The 22,346-nt window shown below is 40.5% G+C and overlaps 1 protein-coding gene across 1 annotated transcript in view; it reads right to left on the reverse strand.

The window, feature by feature from the left end:
- Positions 1-15,531, reverse strand: part of LOC122400190 (potassium voltage-gated channel subfamily KQT member 1) — a 91,780-nt gene extending 76,249 nt beyond the window's left edge. The window contains exons 1-3 of the mRNA XM_043401518.1: positions 14,727-15,531; positions 14,107-14,524; positions 559-1,105 (exon numbers count right to left, since the gene is read on the reverse strand). Of these exons, the coding sequence (XP_043257453.1) occupies positions 559-1,105; positions 14,107-14,422 (863 nt within the window). The 5' untranslated portion in view covers positions 14,423-14,524; positions 14,727-15,531. The remainder of the gene's footprint in view (positions 1-558; positions 1,106-14,106; positions 14,525-14,726) is intronic.
- Between the last annotated feature and the right edge of the window lie 6,815 nt (positions 15,532-22,346).

Raw genomic sequence — 22,346 nt, forward strand, 5'->3', positions numbered from 1 at the left:
AAAAATTTATTTTTATCGTTACAACGAATCACCATTATAGTGTTTAAATATTAGTAAGAGTGATGTATTTTTAAATATTCAAAATATACTAGTATGTTGTTGTAATATGCTGTTCATAATAAAGGACAAATAATTTTTAAAAACTGTGTAGTATCGTTTGAACCACACCATCTTACTATCTCGATAACTCAATACGAGAATGATTATTAAAAAATAGCATTCTATACCTTCGACTTACGTTTACACATGGAAAAACGTCCTTTTCAGTTTCACTCTACATCAAATTACAATCACCATGAAAACTAGTGATTATCCCATGTCTTTTAAAAATCAACTGTCCATATTCTGAGCTCCCCCGGCAATAAAAACCCACAGACGTGCTTTCGCGCAGAATCTCGTAGTTGATCGAGCGTATCTCGATCGCGTCTGATCCCCCCCGGTGACGCGTCTTAGCAACGCTCGATGATCTACGGTCGCAAAAACGACTGAAACGATATTTCACTTGGCACGAGGCGAAGTTCTCGGGTTCTATAGAAAAACTTCCGGGTTGATACTCACACAGTGAAATGATAGACGAAGCAGATCCAGCCGCCGGGATGTTCGAGGAACACGTACAACCTCTCCTGAAACGTCTTCCCCTTTTTATGATGGAACACGTACTTAGCTTTGAAGGCCTGGTCGATGGGTAGGTAGATCGGGTAATAGGGATCGGGTACGCCAGCTTGGTTCAGGCTAGCGGGCTCTACTTCCGCGGCGTTTATGTCGCTGTCGATGATGTCGTCCTTGCTCTTCTTCCGGCGATACTTCCTCTTCATCGGTGTGGGCACCCTTTTGTGGTGCGCCTCGCCGAACCGCGGCGAACGAAACCGCCTGAGAAAGGTGAAACGACGACTAGGGGACGGAGGCTCCTCCATTTGGGCGCCGTTGTCCTCCGTGTCCTCTGTCTCGCTGCCTGGCGTCTTCAGGGCCGTGTCCTCCGACTCGAGGCAGTGCTCGGCGACGAGCTCGTCTTCGCTGCCCTGGAGAGCAGCGTAGGCGGCCGCGGCGCTCGACCGCTTTTCCGTGAGCCTAGAGCATTGGTCCTTGCTTCGTGGAAGACTCTCACCTGGACATTTAGCCAGGATATTGCAGGGTTGCGTTTGGAGCGAAACGCGACGCCTCTCCTAGAGCGTAGCTTCCTAATTCGCGCCTAATTCGATCGTCCGTTTAACTAGTAAAACGTTGCAGGTGTCCCTTCGTTATCGTCAAATTCTTTTAACTAGTTTGGAAAATGACAAGAAATGATTCGTCTTTCATACTTTTCAAGATAGAAATGTTCAACTTACGAATCGTTACTGTAAATCGAATTTTGCTTGTAGCTACGATCAGCGCTACCAAAGGGTTTTCAAGATTTTTCATCCTTCAGTCGAACTAGAAACTATCTGATATTGAAAGTAACATTTTTGAATTTCACATACATTTCTCGTATACTATGCGTGCCTTTGATAGCGCTAATCTCGCTCGGATTTCATACCGAAAGTTTGTAAAATTGCAAAGTTTGACTCGAATCGCGACCGCTCTGTGAACAAAAATTAAGAAAGTTCCTCGTTAAAGAAAGGATCAAACGTCAAACTTTTAACGCGATTACACGTTCGTTTTAATTACGTAAAAATTGAGAAACGATTTGACACGATCGGTTTTTACAGCGGCGCTTGGAAATCGCGCGGATAATCGCTTAATAAGATTTGTAAGCCGAGTCTGCGAGGCTTCGAAATCCCGATTTCTTGGGTTGTACCGCGATCGTTACAACGTTCTATATTTTACCACGAGAAACGAACGTTCGATTACGCAAACATTTCTCTCGAAAAGGAGACGCAACGACGCGAGTTACGAAAGTTACATTCTCCGATTGCGTTTCATCTCTCGTTGCAACGCTATGTTTACCCAATCAAAACTTTTCCCTGAAAACGCTCTCAGCAGTTTACCGTGCACAATATTTCGGTTGTTTCGTCGGAATTCGTGATCCGGCAGATTCCGCGCGATAGCCGTTTTCACGGTTTACCGGCCGTTCGATTCTTCTAATTGGCTTCGGTCGAAACTGATACTGCTAGTCAGTTTCACGGGACAACGAGCAACGATTTGCTAGCTGTCCTCGAATACTGGTTGCGAACACGCCTGGCGATCCTCGATCCTCGAACCTTTTGTGCCGCGTGGTTTACGCGTCGCGTGTTTACCCTGGCTTCATTGTACGCCACCCCGGGCCGTGTAATCGGCCCTTTGTCGACCAGAATCGGCGAAACGATTCTCGCGCTACGATCCGTCCCTTTCTTGCCACGAATCGCGCACCATTTCTTGCCGAAGCATCGTCAACGGACGCGTCCAGCGGGATTCTATCGATAACGGGGACCAACGACACGACATCCCTGTCGAGTCGTATTGGCAGCTCGATGTGGCTTACGCGGTTTGAATTTTGTGTCGCGCGGACGATGGAATTTCTGGACAAGGAATGCAGATTTCCGATTCATCGACGAGAGTAACGCGAACGGATGATTCCGTATGAAAGCGTATCGACGTGTTTGGCCGAGCCACTTCGGTGTCAATAACGATGGAAGATTGTTCATGCGTGGTCTCTGTCGCGCCGTTGGTTTTGTTCCACGACTTAATAGAAAATTCTATAGCTTTTAATAGTTTCCGTTGTCCAGACGCGTCTGGTCTCGCGCCATTTTTCTATTTCGCATTAATCGTTTTACTATAATAAATCATATTGGGATTAGATGGTCGCTAAATATCGACCACGCGGTTTGCTGTTCCGCCGGGAACTATTTTAATCAGAGTATAATATTTAGAGTTTACTTTCATGTTCGGTGGCACTTTGCGTTAACCTCGAGAATCTATTTTACAGGAGGCAAAGATTATTACCATAAATGTACAATAAGTAACCGGAGGCACCTCTGGCTTTGTGCAACGTCGAGAACGAAAATTTTGCGAACGAGTAATTAGATTCTCGACAATGTTTCACGGATGAGGTTACGAAAGAAGTAATAACATGGTGTATCGATGTATCCTATATCGCGTAAACTCGCCTCTGTAATATCCGTATCAAGGAGTTTCAAACGAAAATAATTAACAAATGTTAATTTTCAATTTTAATTTTCAACTAAAGTCCCTAGCCTAGTTTACAGTCTGTTAGATCCCCTGCTCCTCTACAAATAACAATCGTATAATATAATTATAGCCGCAGATGGCCAGCCAGTTTTTAGAAAAAGTGTGGATAAAAGTTCGTGAAAATGTGTGCAATGGAATGCTTCGTGGCGTAGCAATTAACCTATATGGCTATAAACTTTTTGTCCCGGATTTTAATTCCGCCACGGGAATTCCTCTTTTTTAATATCACGCGTCGAGCGTTACAACTATTTTATGCAATATTTATTGCTGGTCAATTATTACGACGACAGTTTCTTGACAAGATAAAACTAAGTATACACGTTTATACATGTGCGTTTTATTCACGAAAAGTTGCCCGAATACGTCTGACTACGCAGTTTTCCTCAACTTTTATAGATACTTATCTCGAAATTGGTCGATCATCTACGGGGTATAATTATGGTTACGATCATCGTAGATCTAGATCTCTGCCGAATTTCATTAACCCTTTGACGGTGAATGTCGATCGATAAAAAGTAAAAGCATATTACGTTATAACGAGGCAACTACTATTTTATACCTTTCTTTTTTAAAGAAATTTTATGTAGTTTATTTTCTTATCACTTGAAATTCTATCTAGCTAAGAATTTTGCCCTATTCCTATTCTTTTCCAAAACGAATGACCTTTTCCTCGCAAATAATAAATCTCTTTTACCTTTCACACGTTTCGTCCATCTGCAAATCTTTTATTTACAGACGAAAATCTGATTCCCGTAGTAAAAACATTGGAACACCTACCAAAGGATTCCTTACAATGATTTTGTCAATAAATAAAAATATAAATTTCATACTGTATTATTTGTCAATAAATAAAAATATAAATTTCATACTGTATTATCACTCCATTTAAACCTGTTGAGCTCTTATAGAGACGATATTAATGTCCAGGCAATATTTCTCTATTGGAAACGTTCAAACTCGATTTTCTCGAACTGTTAATGCATCGCGAACCTGATGGAATCGGGAAATCAGTTCAAAAGAAAAACAGCCAAGAAAGCTGAAACTTTTTCATCGATGAGAAACTGATATTTGCCTCGCGAATACATCGAACCCTTCGGCAAACTCTGAAAGGCTAAAGGAACGATCAAACGAAACCGACAGAAGCTTCAAACGTTCCTTCAATTTACCATATATCTATAAACCACGTAAACCGGCCAAGTTGCTACGGTCTCCCGTCAAAGTCTGGCAACCTCGTGCACTTATTAAATTTAAATTTCAAGTACCAGCTCGTTTGCGAAGTTTGGCTTTCACGGTGTTCGTGTCCCCGGCATACAAATCGCGCAACACCGATGGCGGGAGAGGAAGAAACGTCGACCAACATAAATTCGACGAACGCGTGAGGTCTCTGACGAGAGATAAGAAAAGTTATACCAGCAAACGAAATTATCGTAGCGTGATTCTCCAAACAAGTTTCACCTTTCTTTACCGTCGGAATTCGGGTCACAAAGTTTCACCTTTCGACCGATACCGAAACGTTCGTCTAGCGTCGGTATCTCGAGAATTATTACGAAGGATGACGATGCACGCAATTTGCGCTACAATTTATTCCGAAATTGGGACAATTTGTCGAAAGCCAAGAAAAGGGGAAACAAATCATTCCCCGTGCCGCGAAAGCGTCTGCTCGTTGTACGCGCGCACAGAACTGACAAACTCTCGAGACCTTAATCAATCGACACCGTGATGGGAATAACACTTGTTACCAAAGAGGACACTTCGGATAATTGCCTTCGAATAACATGCCTTATAACTTCCAAGCCGTTGAGTTCTAGACCCATGTTTACCTACTAACGCTGTCGTGCTTAGTTTGACGAGTACTCTGCGTATCCAAAGTTTGGATAATCAATTGGAGAACACGCTCAACAGGACGATTCTAGAAACTGGGACGAATTCGAGCTCTTTTCTATGCGAACGCAAGACTGATACGAGGATTCAAAATCCTTTAACGATAAGATATACAGGGTATTCGGCCACCCCTGGGAAAAATTTTAATGGGGGATTCTAGAGGCCAAAATAAGACGAAAATCAAGAATATCAATTTCTTGACTGAGGCTTCGTTAAAAAGTTATTAACAATTAAATTCAAAAATTTCGAATCGTTTTGAAAAAATTATTTTTGGTTGCGGAGATCAGTTACAATCATTTTTGGTGAATACATATACCTCCGAAATCCTATCCACTTTCGAGGAAAAAAATCGGGTAAGTGCTGAAATTTTTCGGCGAAAATAAAAAATTCAAATCGTTCTAGAAAAATTATTTTCGGTTGCGGGGATCAATTACAATAATTTTTGGTGAATGGACCTACCCCCGAAATCTTGCGCATTTTCGAGAAAAAAATTCAGTACGGTCGGAACTTTAAACGTTAATAACTTTTTAACAAAGCCTCCATCAACAAATTCGTATTCTTGATTTTCGTCTTACTTTTGTCTCTAGAATCCCCCATTAAAATTTTTTTCAGGGGTGACCTGTATACTTTTTTCGTAAAAAATGTGCACTTCTCTATTGCACGATACCATGCGTTTTTTTAAGAAATTAAACTCGTCTGGAAGAGTATTCTTTAAATTAGGTTAATTAAACTACCATACTTTTCTATTTCGTTCCTTATACACAGTTACTCTCACTCATACATTATAATGGTGACTCGCTATAAATGGAAAGATCTTGTGTTTCTTGTGAATACTTTTCATTTATTTTGATATGTTACTTATATTTACAAAGTAGTTTTTTTTTGTTTTCGTAGTAATACCAATTATAAAATCGATAGAGAAGTATAATATAAACAGTATATATAATAATAATAATAACAATAACGTGGTGGTCTCAAGCGGTCACCCATTTTAGCCTGATCACGGCCAAAGCAGCTTAACATCGGTGATCGAACAAGAAATAGTGTTTCTAACGTGACACGACCGTCGACGAGTTTAGTTTCTAATTTATTCATACGCAAACCATTAAACATCTCAATGTATGAAAAAATGGACTCAAGAAACAACCTTCCATTTATAATGATTCACCATTATATCAGAGAACAGAAAATGAGAACAAATAATAAATGATTATAAATAAATCATAACGATTGGAGGGATTGCAACGAAATTTAGAATATATCCTCAGAGCAGACCAAGTGAAAAGAAAAGCTACATAACGTCGCGAAATTCTTGCATGAGGGGGTGGTTGTCGAGAACTCCTTTACACTTACAAAAATATTTACGACATGATTTACTAGGAATTAACACGAAAAAAAACTGACGCTCATATTTTTTAACGCTGTCCTTATCTTTGTACTAGTCGAGACTTTGATTGCACGGTATTACCGGTTCGTTTAATTTTCTTCCGGGGCAAATGGAGCAGGTGAAAATCGGCGCGTCCCGGAGGATCTCACTCCGTTCGAGCACGGGTCGTTTATAAGGATAAGGTTCCGAGTCGCGGTGAAATCGAATCAACGATCGCACGGTTCATTTGCATTACAGCTGTCGGGGATAAGCGACAGAGTGCATGACCATGGATACCGCGGCTCGAAATAAAAATGGACAAGCCGTGCACGCGGACACTAGATACCCTGGTACACGCTACGCCGATAAATTGCTTCGAATTATCTGCACGCTCATCGGCGAGAGCTTCCTCTTCTTTTCTCCGAAGAGCACAGCTCCTTCTATAGCGCGCAGATAAATTCTAACGATTACATGCAATTTCCCCGGGACATTAACGAACGAAGAATCGGAAGTACGGGCGGCTATATAGCGAGCCGTGAGATATTCATCGAGAAGCACCCTTCGCGGACGAAACGGATTTGCTCGGTCCGAAGGAATGGAGAAAAACGGAGAAAAGAAGACGTCGCGTAGAAGAATTCTCCGCGTTTTGTCGATATTCTTTGTGTTGGCTGTTACTCGACGTTGTCCGGTAACCCAAATTTTTATGAGAACGCCGGAATCCGTTCGATGATTTGAGGAATGCGATATCGATAGTCTCGCGTAGAATGGAAGTAGAGTTATTATGAATTCTATGTAGCGCGGAGAACCGAGTTTTTATTACGGCATCGATGCTTGTTATTGGCATCGTTCATTCAGTATATATAGGATACTCGTTTTCCGCCTCTATTGATGTAATCAAACGCTCCCGAGAATTTATTGTGAAAAATCTGTATTGTTTTAGGGAAAGATAGAGCGGTGTAGGCGGCCTTTCAGACTTTCGGGGGTATCGAATCGATAAAAAAACTTTCGACTATTTATTTATTTGGTATTTCAATTTCCTGTGACTTTTTTATGGAATCTCGGTCGTGACATAAATACTTTCTGTATTTACAATGAGGTCTAGGAGAGAAATGATTACATATGAATGGATACGAAAGTATATATGAATAGATATAAATCAGATTCCCGTTAGATATGATTATATATAGTCTGCGGATCATACATAAATCATAAGGGATTTATGGGGGCATGGATGATCCCCGATACTATACGTAACAATATACTTTCTGGAGAACTATCTACTAGAGACAGACAAATTCTAAACTGATTCAAATCTTGTAACTAATTTGTTAACATAAAAAGAACAGATCTTTAAAGTTATCAAAACGCCAAAATCTAGCTATTACTTTATTTATATTTTACTCTGACAAGAGTGCATAGAAACACTTAAAAGATGATTAATTTAGGCTATTATCGTACCACCGAATGAAAAGGATCGAGGAAAGAAGCAACGGTAAACAAAATGGCGCCATAAAAACAAAACGTTGACGAGACGTCTTTGAATATTAACGCGATCATCTGCGTATTCTCATACCTATGGTCTGTCCACACTAGAGGATTGTGTGCTACATCAAACCAGATTACAGGGTCGTGCTAGAAAGGTCAATGGCGTAGATACTCGCAATCGATAATATAATAATTGCGCTCTGATCTACATTACGTCCACCCAGCAATGTTGCGCGCGTTATCCTCGGTGGCTTTCCGATCATCGCAATTTGTGTTGCCCTACACGTTCGTTCACTCAACATTGTTTCAATTATTACCGAACGATATAGTTCTAACCGCGTGCTCGATGACCAATTAATCTTTAAAGGCCTCAATGGCCTATTCAAACTGGTCAAATTTGCCCGGCGGGTTCACCCCAAGGACACCTAATTACGACAATGTGTATTATAAAACTAAGTTACCGTACAGAATGCACCAATAACTTTGACTAGCTTGAATTAAAACAAACGAGATCGTATCTACCGTGCTTCTAATTGTCACTAACTCAGGACAAATTAAATTTCAATGAGAAATCTCACAAGATAATGAAAAACTGGATGTTTTTATCGTGGAAACAATTTTTAAATATGCACATTTCCTTTCCTCGAACAGCAACGTAAAACTATACTATAATTTGTATTTCTATATAAAAAAAGCTATACGATAATATATATACGTATAACGTAGTCACTGCCGAATAAAAACAATTTTACTCGAAACCCAAATGACCGATAAAACGAACGTTCTAAAATTTCATCCGTTCGTTGTGAAATATTTTTGTTTACATTTAACGAGTAACAGATAAACATTTGTTTCCCTTTTATTCATTGCACGACACATTTCTGCATTTTTCCCGTCCCCGTATCGCGTATAGGAAAATATAAAATAACGGGCGAAATTGTTCCCTACTCTGTTTAAAAACGTACGAAATGTACAAAATTTAACGTGTCAGGTACCGAAAGGGCAAAGACAAATAACCGCATACTGAAAACGCATACTCGTACTATGAGTGATAGATCCCCATATATTTCAAAGAAAATTTAAAATTATGGCCAAGTCGTGTCGGATGGTTGAAATCGATTGAAAATATTTCTACGACCCAGTTGCATCGGATCGTTCCATAAAGTCGTTTTAATCAAAGAATATAGATACTGTTAAACTCGGTTTAACGAGCGCCCAGGGACCTACAAAATTTCCTTGCTATAACCATTACTCTCTATATCAGAGATGAGTTACGAATATGCGTCCTATTTAAAAGAATTTTCAATAATATAATAGAAAGATACCTTCGAGGAACGAAACAAATATTAGAAAGGAAAAGTGACACAGTATTAATATATGTAAACTACAATCTATTGAGCGAGGAGCAGAAGTTAATATAGAGTATAATACAAATATTCCTCTTAGTTGAGGAGAATTTCTTTTTCGTTTAACGACGCTATTTTATCGTTCGTTTAGGTTCTGTCCATAAATTTCTCCGCAGATTATTCCACTACGCGGAAACTTGTTCGCAAACTACAAGTCTGTTTAAGGATGCGTTAGCGCAACGGTAGGCAAAATGGCGAATACGAATAATTCAAGTTCCGTGCATCAGCTGCAGACTAGTCCCTTAGAGATGGAACATCCAACACCAGGGTTTCTGCCATCACCGCGAAAGCTCGCAACCGGCGTAATTGTACTCCCAGAAGCGGATTTACCTGAGGCTTAATTAGGCTCTATTACGGTCACCATTGTCTACTAATTTTAATATAACTAAAAAATTACTCCCCTCTTCCTACGTATTTTACTCGACGAATAGATAGTTTTTCGAATCTTCGCTCGTTACGAAAAAATATTCTTACACGTGGTGTTTCGTAAAAATTTTATAGCGTTGTAACATTGTACCAAAATCGTATTAACCCCTTGCCGTACAATGACGAGTCTGACTCGTCACAAATTCTTAATGTCAAGTTTAACAATTATTAAGCTACTCACTTGTCATCAAGTCTTATATATTAAAATCAACACATTTTTCCATTCACGGGGTATTCGTGAAAGAAATCTATTCTTTTTCGTGACCATTCCTTGTGCGCACAAATTTAAACAAAATTAAACAGTATACGTTCGAAAAGTTATTTGAAATTAAATGGTACGTCAAGGGGTTAATGCTTTCAAGACGTATTTAAGAGAATATGAAAAGAAATTTTCATTTAAAAAGAACTTCTGCCTTATAAAATACAGATGCCCAAGTATGAGTTTACGTTTCGTTGAAAAATGATCGTAGTAAAATCGTCGGATAATTTATCGAGTGCGAATAAATACGTCACGCACAAGGTTCTATTAATAACGGCATTAGCGTCGTCGTAAATTGTTTAGTCAACCGGGACGAATTGCAGCGTCGAGGATCGAGGATCGATGTGTTCCAATCATGAAGCAACGATCGAAATTCCCGCGAAGACATCCTTGTTTCCTACCGCAAGGGAATACCCGACGTTTCTTATATTCAGCTGACGAAAACGGTATGTTCCCGCCACGCTCGAGGAAAGCGGCTAATAGGGTTCTTCTTTGCAACCTGCTCGGAGGCCGCAGAGGTACTTCGTCGATCGTTTAAAATTTAGGAAACTGCGACACGACGCGTAGATAAAATAAAATCGGAAGAAGGAAACAAGAATCAGCCTTTTGGGGTTAATAATTAATAATTTGCGAAAAACGTGACACGTTCGCTGGGAATTATTGCCTTTATCGTTGAAATCGTTTTCCTTTTAAACGATATTTTTTACCTTTGTATTTACGAACATGTTAATGTCAAGTTACAGGTACAATATTTGCATTCGCAACGCGAAAAAAAGCGCGTCACACGGTGCACGGCTTTCCAATTTACAGCACCGTGATTTAATCCAATTCGTAACATTTATTCTTGCTGACGTTCGATGTTCGACGTATGGGAATCCCGGACATAATATCTTGGCATTTTCGTTTTTTAATTAAACCCAACGATTGCACGACCATTTAAATTGTAAAACTCATCGCCAGAGAGAAGAAATTGCCGCGTCCAACGTTCTTAAGATTAAGTAAACGTTTTGAATAATTTCCAACGAACGTGACGTACAGTCGAGCAAAATCTGAAAAAGAATAGGAGTCGGGGATCTTGTTCGGGGTCGGTGGAATCAGTTCTTCCGTTAAAAGAAGATTACTCGCCGCAGCTATTCTTCCAACGAAGCCCCGTATAATGCGAAATAAGGATGTAAGGTCTGATACTTTTTTTTGCGAATTTTTTGCTTGCCTCAAAACGGAAGGAAAAGCCACGAGGACGGGTTCGATCATAGTTTCCGAGTTGCACGAGCAAGTTTTCAACACCCTCGAACGGATTGGAAACTGTTAAGCGGGGAAACAATGACCACCGACGCGACAAATAATTCGTTAATTAAACTGCTCTCAACGGATCGAACTGATTCCACAAAGACGAGGAACAGCGAGCAAGTTAATAATTCGGAATGGGGGATGAGCAAGAATGGAAAACAACTCGTTAAGCTTTGATAAATGGCTACGTACGGGCGTAGATAAAACGCGTGCTCGATTTAATTACTCGTTCTGCGACGGGCGGTTTCTCAAGCAACTAATGATTCCAAGTTTCAAAGCTCCAGGAGAATTAAACAGTGGCTGCGTGTCGCCTGGTTAAACTGAACAATATATTGCTGAAAAATTTCGTTTCTATTCTATTTGTCCCTTCGTGATGGGCATAGAATACTTGAACAATTTCTCTGGGAATAAAACTAGATTTCTGGATATATAAATCGAATAATTTTAATTTCATTACGTTCAGTATTATTATCTTTTAACCATGGCGTTTGGACAAATATTGGAAGAATGGTTTTGAAATGGTGGGACAATTTGATTTAGTAACATCTTGTATGACTTGAAGAAAAGCGGAAAAAGGAACGAGTGACGAGTGATAATTACGAAGAATTAACACGTTAGATGTTCGAAGATTAAGAAAAGGTGTTAAGGGAATTAGCGATGTAATTCTCGAGGAATCGCGCGAAGTACTGAAAGTGTTCCTTGAAAAGGTGATTCAAGGTATTTGTCAATTAAACAATCAAACCGTTTTTATATGTTCTCTAAGTAACACTGAGAAAGAAGCATTGTATAAGCAGAGGTCTAAAAATGCATTATTAGAAGCCGTGAAAAAATTGCAATGCATCAACGACGCCAAGTCTGGAATTGATAAGAACAGCTGGCACATTGAAATTGAATATTAATGATTAATGGAATATGGATCACCTTTAGATGGTAACGCCATCGATCGCCTTTAAGTAGTATATAAAATAGAAATATTACATAAATGTCGTTGCCATGTTATTTCATTTGCGTTTAATAGTTCAACGAAGCATTTTCCGACCTCTGTTTATAAAAAATTTCGCAGAGCATATTGTCACAATTTGATCCTTTAATCTGGAAAATCCCTGTAGATATAATATACAAGGTAAGTCATCCAACTTGTCGACCTTAGATTACTCGTAAGCTGCTCGTTATACGAAGACATGTTTCGCACAAAAGATACATGGAATCGCGAAGTGCATGTAATACAGTAATTAATCTCTCGCTATCTAGCTATCTGGCTTTTTACGTCGTGATATGAAAGTCACCTACGGTTTTTAGTAATGGATGGATCAACGTTTCACCCTGAAATTCAAAACAGTGTCTAACGCTCGGTAAAAAAAAGCAACGAGGCAGATAAGGTGAAAAGTTAATTGTCGCTAAGATATTCCTATGTAAAACAGACGTCAACTATTACAAAAACGATCCACTGATCGATAGATTGAACGCGTTTGATAAACGTGACCGTCTCGTTTGTTGTATTTAACGTCGTTCGATCATTTATTTTGCAGCAAACTAATAAATAAAAGATATCAGAAAAGATTCATAATCACAGTACACGCTTGCTACCGTGTCCAGAAATACCGCAACAGCAATTTCTTTTACTCGCTTATGCTATATGAGCGTTGAATACTTTATAAAGGAAACCGAGGTCGAATATTATTATTAAACTACACGTAACACTCGACGTCAGATTTGTTGGCGACGGAATAGAATAAACACGCTCACCGAGCAATCTAAGATCGTCGAGCGAAAATATGCATACTTGCAATTACAATGCACTCTGTGGATTCGTTCACACCTTTGTAAATCTTTTCTTTCCTTCGTGAAAGGACTCGAATAAAATGAGATCGTAACGTTTAAAATATACTTTATACCAAATGGCGATATATATAGGGAATATTATTTTAATAACGCACATTCAGCCTCGGTAAATTAACATAGCTTTCGCATGATATGTATTGAAAGTTAAATTATATATGGTTCAATCGTTTGTGTTCAAGTACAGGACTGGATGAGACTGTTCGTGCAAAATTCGTTTAAACAAAAGAAAGAAATTGTCATTAATTAATAACAATTAATATATTGTACGATATTCCTCTTTGTTGATAATGGCCTGGTAATGTTCAAAATTATTTGTTACTTTTTTGGAGATTTAACAATCCTGCTCTAAATAAATGCTGTTTATGTTGAGAAGTTTGACAACACTTTGGTTAAAATTTGTATTTTAAAATATTTAAATATACATAGTTATTGATTTTTATTTGACTAATGTACACTATAAATATCATCACTGAGCGTTACTTTAAATTTAATACTTTTAAAATTATTTTTCCCCGAATCTGATATTCCAATTTAGATATTTTTTATGCTATAATATCATCACTGGGCATTGATTTAATATTTTTATTTTTGAAATTATTTTTCTACAAGTCTAATATTCTAATATTTAGCCAAGATTTCAATAAATTACAACCCCTAGATGATACTCCCCTACTTGCATATTGTAACGAATTACATAATATTTAACATTGCACATCTTGTTTGAAAGCTATGTTAACGACAATTATTATCATAATATTTAGTATACAAAATTACTGCCATTTAATATAGACCACGGTGTAACTAAGTAGAAAATCTGAAAATTCATCGCACACTGGACAAATGTTTCACGAAACGTTGTTCCTAAATTACCAAAACGATCGAGAACGAGTATAAATCTCAGCCCGCAGCCAACCATCGATCAAGCCAACGAGAGGAAAACAAATACCCCGTGGGGAGTAGGAAAAATCAAATTACTATTCGGGTACGTGTCGCAGTTAAACCTAGTGTACCTGAATGCGTGCACTTCTTATGATTCTGATGACCTTGGCAGTTAACATGATGCTCGTGAGAGTGATGCGAGTGGTGGTACTGCTGGCGGGGCTGATGATGATGCTGATGCTGGCTGATCGGCGATTTAAGGACGCTCAGCACAAGGTCCTCGTGGGAGGGTACGATCCTCGTAAGCTGGCGACTTTGCCTAAACAGGGTCTCCTGTTCCCCGCGATTCATCCTGCATCCAAGTCGTCGACGTTGCAAGTAAAATCCCGGATACCATTCGTGTCTCCCTCGGCCTGGACCGCTACCTAGCATAACAGCGTGCAGCATCCCGAAGCTGTCTTGCCGTTTCTGCTCGACCAGCGACCGTTCACCTGTCGAACGGCCAGACGAACCTCTCTTCTGTCCATGGTCGTCTCGAATCTGCAACCACTACACAATTCACTTTGCCGTGTTTCTGTTCTTCACGCGCGAAACTGGCAAGGCTCGAGCAACGAATTCATCGAGTACGCCAAAACGGTTCCCGGATCCTCCCACGTCTCAGAAGACGCTCATCTTGGTCGAGACGAGGTCGACTATGAATAATTAAACCTCGTCCGCGGCTTTTCAAATTCAAATTCAAATTCAAATTCACCGGCTAACGACGCTGTTGTTCTTCCTCCCAGGCGTTATCTCGTTCTCAAAGTTCTTTCCTGTCGTCACTGAGAACGAAACGTCTCTAAACTTCCTTCCCTGCGCGCCTCCTCTTCCCCAACTTCGTTTCAGTTTCGATCGTCCAGGTTCTCTCTCGCCTTGGTCGTCGTCTCCGGAGTGGTATCGTGCTCTCGTTTGATTCAATCTCGCCGACGACGATTAGTTCCCCGTAACCGAGTTTCCCCGTACCCGTGAAAATACCGCGAATAGTCGCGAGGGATTATCGTTGCTCGACAAGAATTTCGCTGGATGCTCGTGTTCGCCACGCGTGGCTTCTGTAGTCGTCGCTCACCTGGAGACCCTTTTAAACGGATTACACTTCTTGGTTCTCCACAGTAGTTCGAATCGACATTCTCGAAGATTCCTGAACTCTTCCGTCGACTGTCGCGACATCGATCCGAGGGATTTGGGATCGTAAAAACTATACAAACGTTTTCTCGATAAATTGAGCTCGGTGTGAATTATTGCCTATAGAGAACGAATGATCACAGAGAATCGTAAGCGTGTACCGTTAACGAGGAGTCCAGGTTCTCGCGTTTTTCTCTCTCCCTCTGTCCGTGCCGCGAAAAGTTGGCGTTCAAGGGCTCGAGATAGCACTTTGTGTCCGTTGGAACTTTGTTCGCGGAACAGAACTTTTTTCATTCGACGATAGATCGTCCCAGTTTCGCGTTCGAGCGCGAACGAAAAAGGCCCAGAAACTCCGTGTCCTTTTCCGACGTCGCGACGGAACCTTGACTCATCGATGAAACCGCTCTCCTACGATCGGACGTGTCCTCTGACCTTTCGAACCGCGAGTTCGAGCGTCTCATAAATCTTTTAAACACGATCCGCCCATTTCGTTTCGACACTGTCCCACATAATCTCCCCCTGTCCTATATCGCCCCGAAACGTCTAGATCCCGTTTCTTCCGCGACTCCCATCTACCCCCGCGGCCACATTCTCGTCACGCCGCGTCGGTTCGACACGGATCCCCCGAAGGGTTCCAACGACGATTTCCTTATCGCAATTATTCCCGTCGCGCTCGCCGTGTTTAACGACGGGATTACGGTCCGTCCGTCCGCGAACAAAGCGTTCGTTTTATAGAGTCGGCCCGTACCACGGGCACGATAAAATTTTAATTGAAACTTCCCGCGGGGAGACGTCGCTTTCCTCCGACGTTTCAGACCCTCCTATTTCGTTGCAGCCGTCTAAATATGGAGATCAGTCCCGATTCAATCTCGTCGTCGGTATTTTTACCCTCCAGCGCTGCAACCTTGCGTCACCAGAAGTCTCTGTTACCCTCGACGCTCGCGAGATCAATTTTCGAAGGTCCGATCTCTGCCAAAATTTGCGAGACCGACATCGGTGGATCGATGGGGTCGAACGAAGCTAGACGCGGCACATTTTTTCAGCGTCGATCGCGGGTAAACGGAAGAAGAAGGCTCGCAGAGGAGAGAAAAGGAAAATCCAAGGGCGAGAGCGTTCGTGGCGTGCTCGCGAGACGTTCACCGCGACGAGAGGTTCCCGCACTCACACGACGGAAGCACAAGGAACTCTCGGGGATCCGCGGGTTCCCCGGCGAAGGCGATCCCGACGCGCACCTGTACGATCACGCAATCACTCGGGGACACGAGGTCGCGCCGTGGAGGTCGAAGACGCGTAATGTGCTCATGACGACAACCCGCAACCAACTGTGGCTCTTGGCCCTGTAGTTCCGCCACCCACCGCAGCACCGAATAGGGGCTGGCTTGGCGCTTGCACGCCGCGCACCGTTTACGGATCTGAAGAAATGTTTTCATCTCGTTTCCCCCACTCCCGGTCGACGCGTTCCGCGCCAAATTGTACGCGCGCGAAACTCTGGGAATTCTACCGATCGTTCGGAGAACCTCTTTCTCATTACCATCCACAAAATCATTTCTCCGCGCAGGGTGTTCAAACTTTTTATTTCTTTTTTTCGGAAGTAATACTATTCAGAAATTAAACGCCAAAGTTTCGTGACGTTGTGGTGAAAGATACGGATTCGGGAGATGAAAATGTCGAGCGAGGAAGTCGGAGGTGTTGGAACAGTTAGTCAAAACAAAGGTCCAAAATAATTTGGACAGCTGTAAACATAAACCAGCACCTCCCGATGATGTTTTCGAAGTAATTTTACTCATTTATGAAGACTCGAGCAATGAAAAGCTACTTCAGCGATGTATTGGTGACTAGTCACAGAATGCTTTAATAATTTAGTCTGGAAAATTGCTTCAAGAACATTATGCAAGGGGACAGAAATTATTGAAATTGTAGCGTATTTATCGATATATATCTTCAATAATGACGCAAAATTATTATTACAATTTTTGCAAAATTTAGGTATCGTAATTGGACGATATTCGTCCATATATGTATATTCGATATTTGGAAATTTTCGGCGAAACACAATTATTTTATTTATTTTTTAGTCGTTCCAACATTTTTATTTAGAAATTCTTGTTCTACGCAAAAACAAGAAGAAACTTTTGCACGAAAGATTTTTGTATTATATTTATCTTATAGGGATACTTAATAAAATAAAAAATTTATTTACTTATGAAACTTCTTTATTTTTTTTTGACTGAGTAATGACAAATCAATGGCAATTGTACCATATGAAGCGAATTTCACGACAAATTGTATTATTACTTAGTACAAAACGGAGATCATTTTGAAAACACATTATGAAGACAAGAGTGACGATAATCTATTGTTTCAAAATTATATTTACGTTTTTTGAGATGTAAGCGACCACATGTTATCAATTTATCAGTCATAACAAAAATAAAGAATTATTTTATTAAACGTTCTTGTAAAATAAAATTTGATACAAAAATCTTTCGTCCAGAAGTTTGTTCTTTTTAAACGTAGAAAAATCTATGAATAAAAATACAAATTTTCATTTTAAAAAACAAGGTTACGTTGAAAGCGTTCAACGAATAAAGAATAAATAAAACAGATGTGTTTCCCCCTTGAAATCAAACAACTTTTGCAACGTTGAAAACATGTTTGAGAATTGATAGCGGTTTGACGTTGAATTATCGACGGTTTACGAGTAATTTTCGTTCCAAGCAGCTGAAATAATTAGGGTGGATTTTCCCGTTCGCCCCAGAAACTAATCTGTAATAATTCTCACAGTGGTTGGCACGAAGGATCGCTGCTTATGAAATTTAAGAAAGTCGAACGCTTAAATGGAATTCGAGAGCTTGGCACGCGAACAAGCAGAACTGCGTGAAAATGCTCGTTCACAACATAGGCATTGTTGGGTACGGTCTACGTGCACGACGCTGAATCACCCGCATTCATACATCTGAATTTCCACCGAGGGCGTGCATTCGAATAAGCTGCATATTGCGTTCTTGAGAGGATTTAATTACCGCGCGCGATAAACCAAAGGAACGAATAAAACGAAACGAAGAAATCAAACAAAAGGTGTGAATTTTCCCGATCGGTCAACTGCTGTTTAATTAAACAGGTTTATTCGTACTATTATACATTCTCTAATGCCCCCCAAAAAACGTCTTAACAAAATTAAATAACTCCGATAGATTTGTTTTGTGGGAGAAGGAATATTACAAAACTTGGTCGTATAAAGATAACTACATGAAAATTACAGTGTTATCTTATAAATTCACTAAAGATATAACAAAATTTCTTAAACTCTTCGTCTGTAATTATATAATAATTCTCTATATATTAAAAATCGATGCTTCCAAGTTGGAACAATTTTCACGATTGATCCAAATCTCCACTTTTATCGCAAATATACATGCAGTCTAAGGCAAATACGGGGCAAACTTAAATTTACATGCGCGTTTTATTCCGAACTTAACCCGCACGACGCGATTTGTTTGCAGTTGCAATTTGTCTTGCAATTATCTCGATACTCGATCTTGTATAATTTTGTTTAAATATCGCGTGTAGTTTCCTCACCTACGAACACTTTGACCAACTTCGAAGGAATTTACTTCCCTGTGAGCTAGCTAGCTAAGAAGGAGTGTCTCTGTTAGTTTTTAGAGAAATCGTGTTTAAATTACCTAACGCATGTCGTTTATAAACAGTAGAAGTATTTTGCTTTTGAATCATCGATTTTCATAATTTCCATAATTCTTATTACTTTCCGAACAGCTACTAAAAAGGAAAGGTCGTAGCACCTATTTAAAAGATCCTTCCACTTTACTTTGCGCGCAATATTTCACTCATTACTGAAATACTTGGCCAACCAGATTTATTGACTCGATGGTCTTAGAAGGGCTCGAGCCTCAGCTGTTTCTCCATCTTGTTACTACATTTCCCTCTCAGTGAGATATAATACTCAACCTTTGTAAATCACTGTCAACCCTCTGTTCGGTCGCCTTTCAGTTTCACGAGTCAATTTTCGGTTCCATGTCGAGATTTCACGGTTTAATAAGTAGACATCTTTACGCGTTCGAACTTTCTATATCGTTGAAACCAATCGCGTAATTCGAATATTTGCCCCTTCGAGGGCGTTTCTTTTCCATTACAGCTTTAAATATCCACGGAGGCGATCGGTTTTATGATATTCCCGACCGCGGTACGAGAAATTCTTCTCTGTCGCCGTGAAACACGAGCAGCCCCCGAGGAATCCTCAAAGCATCCTTCAACCTTTTTTTGGACGACGATACGTTTTCTCGCCACCTTCTCAAGCGGGGGAAAAAAGTATCGAAACGAATATCGTTGAAAGTTCGAGTCGCAAGAGTCGATATTTATTCGATAGAATAAAATACGATTAGACGTTAAAAATAAGTTTCTGAAATATCAAAATATAATTCGTTCTGTGCCCCTAATTTCTCTATCGTTTCAAAGATTCTGCCAACAGATTTATTGGGCGCAATATAGCGTACATAACTTCATTTACTCGGTCCAATTTCATGGTGCCCGTATCTCATAAAGCTTGCAGGCTTAAAATGATGAAACGAGTTCGACTGATAAATGACTTTCGGCGAAAGGATTGGAGCAACCTTTTGGCGGCTGTAACGCGGAGCTGAGCACCAATCGATATAAAAGTAGGATTACCAGCAGCTCATGTATTCAGACTTTTACCACCAATCATAATCTCGTTCTAGACGAGAAAATTCGAAAGTAAAATGCAGACCGAAATACATTTTTACATCCACCAAATTTGCCACTCGATTATTTTCGTGTATTTCACGTGTTACAATTTATAAAAAAATCTTCAAGAGCAAACCCCTAAAAAATCTATTTTCTTGTATTTCAGTTTAAATAAAACTATAAGACGAATTTACCTTTCGATTATTTTCGTGTATTTAATTACAAGCGACGAGTGTTGCAATTTATAAAAAGACGTTCACCCTGACTGAATCCCTAAATTATTTTCTTGTTATTTTATTTTAAATAAAACTCTTAGAGATATTGCTTTGACAATATACTCGGCGAATCCACGAATATATGCACGAAACGATATCACGAGCGAAGCAATCATAACTTCTGCCGCGAAAGGTCAAACGCTGTGATTTAAAAACGCTTTCCATTCGGACAATAATACATTTTCTATTGTTAAACTGCAATAGCTATCCGACGTTCCCGTTTGAGCGAACTAACGCAGAATACACGGAAACATTTCGTCTCTCAAAGTTGATCGAATGCTCGTTTCCACGCGGAAGGATACTTACGATACACAAGGTACGTAAACGATAAAAAGATAAAACGGACAAAATGTCTGGATAAATATGGAACGCAGTTTCTACGGGCGATTCATTTGTTATGCAAAACCTATACGTTACGGCAATATTTCTTTGCAAACGACACAACACACGCGATGGCTGAACCGTATCTAAATCCTTCTGGAAACGACCCAAACGCAACAATGGAGCAATTGTTTAGCAACCCGTTGCAGCTTCTTCGTCGATTTTTTGTCGCTAACGGCAATCTGAAATTCCACGAAGCACGTTATCTCCCTTTGTGTTTATTCGTAGCTAATCCTTCGTTTTCCGTCGATTCATCCTTTAACTTTGCTCTCCGCGTTTGCTAGAAACGCCACAGTGATCGATTGAAAGTGTTTTCTTAAGCATTAACGACGAACAAAAGGAGCAAACGGATGAAAGACTGCAAGTCACCGTGCAGAATCTCTGTGCTGTTTGTTCTTACATAACGTTATCCAGGAAAAACTTCGAACGGGTTTCTGTCGTAATGCACGAAACGATGACGCACCAAAGGTTTCTCCTGTTGAAGAAGACATTGACGATCTCAATGTTTATTACGGGAACTTTTTAAATCGCCTGATTAAAAGGGTCTACTGTAAATTTCCAAAAACCGAATACAAGCTCGTGGTATATAATACCAGTATCAACTCCTAGATTCTCTTAATTTTGGAACTTTTACCGGTGCACAGGAGAAATCTGTCCAATTGCAAGGAACAGTATCGTGGAACGAGTTCATTCCAGTCACGAATCCACGAGAAACGAACACAGGTGAGGTTTCTCGTCAGAATCGATTAATCGAGCATCGCTCGCGTTCTCTGGTAATAAGAAATTCGGGGAGGAGCTCGTACGTAATGGAAGCTAAAGAGGTAGCGCAGCTAGGGTGAGTAATGGAGGTAAAAGGAACTGTAAGCAATGTTTCAACGTACAGACAGCACGATTACATAGAAATACCACGAAGAATCGAAACATATTATACACTGCTCCTCTAAACGTTGATAAATCTGACGGTCAATAAAAAAAGTTTACATAACGCTACATACAATCACTCAAGGACAACAAACTTTCGTATTAAAAGTTACTCAACTTTGCAATATACCCAACTTGTAAAAGATATCGAATATTTTCGACAACCGTGTGTGCAAAATTTCATAAAAAACTCTGTCAAGTACTGTGTGTCCGCGAGAAGTTGACGAGCGAAAGAAACGCGGGTCCGATTGGCGCCCGGATCCCCGCCCCGTCGTCGGCATTGGTCGAAATGACGACGCGAGTGGGGATGGGCGGAGCGAACGAGACAGTCTCCTGTCCCCAGCGCCGACTTCTCGCGGACGCGCGATGCTTTTCGCCGGGCGTTAATCCATGAAACGCGATTTCACCGAGTTTCGAACAAATCCGGTCGCGGTCTTTAAATAGCTCCGGAAGACGGGAACAAACTCCGCGAGTTCTCATTCATCCCCTCGTCTCCGACGGATCATCGGGGCAAAGTGTTCCCCCAGTCTTCCGTTTACGAAAGAACTTTCCCTGTTCGCCGCGGCAAAAGTTTCGTCGTTTCGTATCGCTCGCTCGAGTGCATTTCGCCCAAGTTCCCCCGAACGTTAACGTCTACCCACACGGCCTCGGTGACCTCTTCTGGAAGCGTTGAACCATCCCCGCCGCTTGTTTCAGGAAAGATAAGTCAGTGGTAAAGGTATCGGGGGCCACGAGGAGTCGGAAGATCGAGGACACGAGTTATATACCGCGCACGAAAGGGGTTAAACGTGGTTTATTCGCGGTGCTTGTTCCTCGACGGAGTCTCACGGCCGCCGCCTTTTATACCACCCCCGACATGCAGATGAGAAAACTTTTATTAACTTATGGCAACGGGTTAATCGAAAATTGTTAAATAT

Source organism: Colletes gigas, unplaced genomic scaffold (assembly GCF_013123115.1).
Source record: "Colletes gigas isolate AHSC1104 unplaced genomic scaffold, ASM1312311v1 Colletes_gigas_Sc00016, whole genome shotgun sequence".
NCBI lineage: Eukaryota > Metazoa > Arthropoda > Insecta > Hymenoptera > Colletidae > Colletes > Colletes gigas.